Here is a 6,447-nt window from a genome sequence, read left to right as displayed (position 1 = left end):
GGCTTGTGTACCTATATTAAGTTCTTAGCTCTTTGAGATACATACTGAAGTACTTACAGAAGCAATATGATGTCTGGAAGTTGCTTTAAAATAAGCCAAATGAAAATGAAGCGCCAAGTGCTGGATAATAAAAAAGATTGGCCATTTGTTAAATGTTCAGGCTGGGTGATGGGCACACAGGGGTTCATTACTTTACAATATTGTCCCTATTTTCACGTTTGAAAAAATTCTATAAGATTAAGCAAACGACTTCTGTGCTCACACTGGGCTTCCAGAGCTCATCTAGTATTTTATATTAGCTTTCCCCGTATCACCTCCCCAGATTAAATCTCAGCTAGAGAGAGAGAGGCTTCTCTGAGTAGATGAGTGGCACATATACCACTCCAGGGCACAAGGACTTAAAAGTTCCTACTGTTGTCCAGTTTGCCAGCCTCTTGAGTTTGGCCACAAGGTTGCTGTGAGGTGTCTATTCCACCCAGTCACTCTCCAGCTCAGGCAGAGCCTTGTCATCTGTTGCTTCCTTCACTAGACACTGCACCTGTGCCCCAGTGGGTTAGAATCTGAGACATAGTGCCTGGATGGAGCATTAACAGATCAATCTGGACATTTAGGGCTTCTTGTTGGATGAGGTCTGGATGGACAGGCTGGCAAAGGTAGAAGGCAGGGCTTCCTGACATTGTGGACTGGTTGACTGGTATAAGCTTCTCCAACCATTTCTTCATTCACTCAACCAATACTGAATTTTATGTTGGGAGCTGGAACTGCAGCAATAAACGCAGACATGTCTCCTGCCCTCATAGGGTCTAGATTCTAATGAGGGCAAGGTGGGTGATACAGACAATACAGTAGTAATAGTTTTCAAATAATGGGGAAAATTAAACAGCATAGGTGACAATGTGAACGTGAGGGAGCTGCTTTAGATCCAGTGATTAAGGAAGGCCTAAGAAAGTAACATTTGACTGAGACCTGAACGAAAAGGAGCCGGCCATGAGAAAATCTGGGGACAAAGAACCAATAGATACAAAAGCCTTAGACTGATATTTGCAAGAATGGAAAGATTTAAGCTTAGTGAACACTAGTAGGGGCAAATGGAACAGCTTGTAGTTTTCCATAGCCCACTGGGGAAAGGGCATGATCAAACGACTTGCAAGTTAGAAACGTAAATTTAAAGAGTTAAACAGTATCTGGCACCTCTTAGACTAAAAGGTACTAATGGCAAATTACCTTTTAAAAATCATAAAAATATTGATAAGCTTTCATTGTAAATTACATGATAGTGACAGACCAGCGAGAACAAGGGCCTTTCTGCCAACTGCTGTATTAACAGCATTTGGATTTCCTAACTTTGACTGGCATGTAATAGGGTCTTGCCATTTATACTGAACAAATGCTCAAGTTAACACTAATCAACAGTAATTGCTATTAATGACATTTGAAATGGCAAAAAGATTTTACAGATTGTCAATGAAGGGTGGAATATCAGTGTTTTAATTAAACATCCTTCACATATTTAAATTCTGAATAACTAATTTTTGCTGGTAAATTGTTAAAATGAGACATGGTCGAAAACTGTCACTGGACTGTTTACTTGCATATGTCTCATTCTTTGTCTACTGATAATCACTGTCTTGTTATAACAAAGCATCAGTAACTTAACAGAAATTATGCCAGGCAATATTAGATTCCCAGAATTTTAGAAACCTTGGATTAAAGATCAGACTTGGGTTTAAGTGCCAGTGTTGCCACTTACTAGCAGTCATGTGGCCTTGGGGCATATCCAAAATCCTTTGAGACGGTCACATTTGTAAAAAGGGCCTATTGTCTGCTGCCTACATGACAACACCCTTGTAAAGATTTGGTGAAAACTGTAATAGAAGATACTATTTAAGCTTTTGATAGGGGCTAGAAATTATGTTGAGAGCCCTAAAGGCTTTGCTTGCTTTGGATTTTTTAAAAATCGAATTCCCACAACCCAGTCACTTTCAGAACCCTAACAATTAAAAGATAACCAGTTTTTAGCTGTCAAAATCCAACACCGAGCAGGGTGACCTGCACAGAGCCCTTTGTTGGGGATTCCTCTGGCCCACCTCTCTCACAATGTTCAATAACAAGCAACTTTTTGCCTCTTCCTTTCCCTCCAGGTTCACAGGTAAACCCTCTGACCCCACAGAGCACCAATCAACAGACTGCTACATTTCACTTTATTTTGCACATAATGAAAACAACCTATTGCCTAAGCAGTTCCAGAACTGTGTTCACTGATCAAGAAATAAATGAGGTCAAAAGGCAAACCTTTCATTTCTTCCCAAACATATATTGCAAGTATCACAGAAACTCCCAATAACACATGCAGCGCAGGCTGGTTTTGACAGAGAGCCTAAACAAGAAGGGTGAGTACTGAAGGTCCACGTGCATCAGACGAGGAACAGTGCTCCAGGAAGCTGGATTCTACCCAGCCAGTCATTCTCGCCGTCCCCATTCACATCTGCCCTGTGAAATTCATTGCCCTTTGTCAGATTCAATCCAAGTAGCTCTTTCCTCCCACTTTATAGACTCATCATGTCCTCCTATTTCAGGGTGGATAATCAGTACACAGAAATCCAGGCAGTTCAAATATACTCGCCCAGCTCCGGTTCAAATTCTGTAAAGGAAGTTCCCATTGTCATCAAAGAACTCTCGTCCCTTCTGCACTACTTTGCTGCTAAAGTTCTGGTCACCAGGTTCTCCTGCCTTCAACGCTTCCAGCTTCTTCTCACTTGGCAATCCATCAATGTCAGTTTTTCTGGTGCCGTAACAATCACTGGTGTACTTCTGCACTTCTCTCTGAGGACCTAGGGCTGCAGAGACAGGCACAGGGCTCTCCTTCTCCAGGCTCTGGATTCCTTTATTCCTTCCCTTCTGTCTCCTCGGTGTGTTTATACTGTGAGTATTCGGTTCTATTACCTTCAAAGCTGTGCTGTGACCCTGGCCTTGGGATGAGGCTTCACCCCCTGGCATTAGCAAAGAGCCCGACAGGGAGCGGCCTGCAGAAGGTAGCTTCCAGGTATCCCGAGAGCCAGGAAGCTGCCGGAGCGGGTGAGCAAGCTCAGCTTTCTTAAGGACTTTTTGATCCTGCTTCAGTTTCTGTTCCAATGTGGGTACAAACTTGCTTTTTAAAATCCTTCTAATCACATCGGTGCTGACATCAAAACCTTCAGCCAATCTTGGAACTGACCAGCACTCTGCAAATTCCTTATGTAAATACCTATAGGAAAATGGAGCAGTTTTTCACGTTGTGAAGAAGACTCCTATCAGAATAGCTAACTGATAATACTAGGGATAAAAATGCCGAGATGAGGAGGTGTAAATGGCATCTCTCTCTCTTCTCTCATTAAATGGCTGTGTTCCACTCCTGTGTGGCGACAGCATGCTCTTAGGTCATTGGCACAATGGCCCTGGTTGGATCCCGGAGAATGCATGAAAACTGTCCTTCCTTCGAAGAGCGTACAATCCACGGGTAGAGACAGATATAGCAACATATGACAACACTGTGAACACTGTCATGGCAAAGGATGCTGTTGAGAGCATCCAGGAGGGAGACCCAGGGACAGGCTGTCACAACACTTGCAGCATGGCCCAGGAACTGCTTCAGAGTTCACAGTAGTGGCAAGACTAGAGGTGGAAAGATCGAGCAACAGGCTATCACAATAATCCAGGCAGTATGGACTGAGGCAGTTGCAATAAGAGCAAGAGGAAAGAAACTTGAGAAATATTTTAGGAAGGCCAAGCGGTAGAATTTGGTAAGGGACTAAATACTGCGGAAGGAAGCAGGCTGAAATTCAGAATTGTAGCTTGGGTGATTGGTGGGGCCATTCGGGGTTACAGCAAAAATAGGAGAACTGAGTAGTCAGGGAACAATGATGAACTCTTGTTTTGTACACATCGAGTATGAGAACCTGTATGACATCCAAACAGAAATGTCTAGTGCACAGTTGAATATACAGAGCTCAGAAGAAAAACATGGACTGAAGATGAAAGATATGGAAGTCATAAGCCAACAGCAAGGGTAGTTGAATCCATGTGACTAGCTGGCATCAGGCAGGGAAATATGCAGAGTGAGATAAAATGATCAAGAACACAACTCTGAAAAAACAGCAATCTTTAAGATACATACAGGAGGAAGAAGGGGAACCCAAGAAGGAAAAAGCAGCCTTAGAAAATAGAAGTGAATGATATCTGGGTCAAGAGAGAAGAGAATTTCAAGAAAGCAGACTACAAGGTCAAATGCTATAGAAATGTTAAGAATGTCCTTTATGCCTAGCATTGAGGAAGTCGGTGACAGATTCGTAGAGAACCATTTCATAGACACCCACCCCGCCCCCGCGCCCCGAAAAAACAAAACAAAAGCAAAGGCAGGCAGTCAGGGAGCCAGCTGGGAACAAAATGATGAGGGCGAACCTTACGTTGACAGATGTAGGTCCCTGAGGTTAGGCAGGGATACCCCATAGAGGGTTGGTCCTAGACAAGAGAAGGGTTAGCATTTCCCGAGAAGTAAATAGGATATAAGATTGAGAATGGAAAACAAGAAGGAAGCCTGAGACGCTTTAAAGGCTCTTGCTTAGTGGCCTGTTTTCTTCTTTGCAGTAAAAGGACATTTATTGACCACAAAAGGGAGGTGGCAGGTAGGAAGACCTGAAAATGCTTTTGTTCAAGACGGGAGGAAGCTGACATGAGAGAGGTGTTACTGGCCAAGTCTTTTTGGTCAGCTCTACAGAATGCTCTTCATTCTAAGTCTCAATTTCAGGGTGATTCGGATGCGAATGGAAAATAGCCTATAGAGAGTTTTTTTAGCATTATGAAAATGCAAATCCATCTGCCCTTGGACCCAGCAACACTACTCTGGAAATGTATAAAACAACTACGCCTGGCAGATATGATGTGTATATGAAATTATTCACTAGAGCACTAATTGTGATAGCAAGTTAGTGGACCCAAGTACCCATCATAAAAAACTGGTTAACTATGATTTACTATGTTTACTGTAAAGAAGAATGAAGGGCTTTCTCTTCTGAAGTGAAAGATCTATAAAACATATTAAGTAAAAAAAGTATAAACAGTACTTATAGCATCTACTGTTTGTGATTAAGGAGATGAAAATGAAAACCGATATTTATAACTGCGTGTACTTGCATAAGGAAACCCAGAAAAAGGCACAAAAAAACTATTGAAAATAGCATCCACAGGAGACTGGCTGGGGTTAATACTTCTCAATGTGTACAGCACATCGTACTGTTCTACTTTTGAACTACACACAATGTAATCGATTAAAAACAAAAAATTTAAAAAAGGATTTAAGATTTTCTAAGATATGGATCCTCGCCTCATAACCATGGAAGTTCCCATCCAGGACCTTAGGTTAATGACGGTATGATTTACTATTTAGAGATAAATGTTGTGATGTCTTCAAGTCTAAAATTTCTGCAAAATGAACCAACTGTGTCATGTTAAACAAGATAACGGGCTTACAGAAGGTCGTTATACTGCTTTTTAAAAAGACATCTTAAATGATGAAAAGTAAAAGAAAACATAAAAACGATACTCCAGGCCTCAGTATCCTTCACTTCTCATCACAGCGGATCCAAACTATCATGATTCTTACCGGATCTGCTCCATGGCTTCCCAAGTCAGGGTCCTGGGCGGGGCACCTGGCGCCTCCATTTGCCTCCTAATTTTCTGGAACCGTATGGCCTTTTTCTGTCGTTTCAGGATGCTGGGGGAAGAGAACCAATGGCAGAAGCCATGCGTGGCAGCAAGACGAGTGGCTGAAGAGTCTCGGGCTAAATAACGGAGCACCCAGCCTGCTTTTTTCAGCGCCCCAGAAATCTCTAACACCTAGACCAGGAGCCCTTAAACATGCCGAACTCTCTAAAAGGGTGATGAAATACGTCACTGGTGAAAGGACCCGTGGTCCCAGGGGAGCTGAACACCTGCCCCTGCGCCTCTGACACGTGGGAGAAACAAAGGCCGCGGCGACCGCGGCGGCAGGACGCCCTGGAGCGCCTTGCTTCAGGCTGAGGGCTCGGGAAGAAGCCGGTACCTCTCCACCTCCTGCAGCTCCCGCTCCTCCGGCTCCCAGTCGGAATCAGGGTCCGGCTCGCGGCCGATGGTGCCTGGACCTGGTACCCCTCGGGTCGCGAGCCCACAGCGAGCGACGGCAGCACGGACACGCCCGCCCAGTAAGAGGCCTAGAGTACCCGCCATGTTGACAAAACTGCCCTCGGCCTGAAATGCAGCGACGCCGGAAGCCGGAGGGCGGGACCAGAAGTGAGAGAAGCAAGCAGCTCGCGCATTACTTCCGCTTCCGGCCAGAGGTTGGGGATATCTGGACTTGAATGGCTTCGCGGCTCGACTTCCCTGCCGTAACTATGGAAGAGGGCCTCCCTGACACGCGAGAGCCCGAATGAGGTG

General features: G+C 44.3%; 1 protein-coding gene across 1 annotated transcript; it reads right to left on the bottom strand.

Moving 5' to 3' along the window:
• Positions 1 to 2,184: 2,184 nt before the first annotated feature.
• NGRN (neugrin, neurite outgrowth associated) lies at positions 2,185 to 6,411 on the bottom strand. Its single transcript, XM_039858201.1, has 3 exons — positions 6,077 to 6,411; positions 5,639 to 5,749; positions 2,185 to 3,244 (listed from the first exon to the last, which is right to left on the bottom strand). Exons 1-3 carry the CDS (start codon positions 6,238 to 6,240, stop codon positions 2,635 to 2,637), a joined length of 885 nt encoding a protein of 294 aa, XP_039714135.1. The 5' UTR covers positions 6,241 to 6,411; the 3' UTR covers positions 2,185 to 2,634.
• Positions 6,412 to 6,447: the final 36 nt, after the last annotated feature.

The sequence above is a fragment of the Pteropus medius genome, unplaced genomic scaffold (assembly GCF_902729225.1).
Source record: "Pteropus medius unplaced genomic scaffold, Ma_sr-lr_union100, whole genome shotgun sequence".
NCBI lineage: Eukaryota > Metazoa > Chordata > Mammalia > Chiroptera > Pteropodidae > Pteropus > Pteropus medius.
The sequence above is the reverse complement of the archived record's forward strand: the minus strand, read 5'-3'. Positions and strand labels throughout refer to the sequence as shown.

Bases quoted from the DNA above. Each gene is read 5' to 3' on its own strand.
- NGRN (XM_039858201.1), bottom strand. From the start codon at position 6,240: ATGGCGGGTACTCTAGGCCTCTTACTGGGCGGGCGTGTCCGTGCTGCC. The intron at 5,750-6,076 runs GTACCGGCTTCT...CTCTTCCCCCAG, and splicing joins GAGCTGCAGGAGGTGGAGAG to CATCCTGAAACGACAGAAAA. The intron at 3,245-5,638 runs GTAAGAATCATG...ATTTTCCTATAG, and splicing joins GAAGCCATGGAGCAGATCCG to GTATTTACATAAGGAATTTG.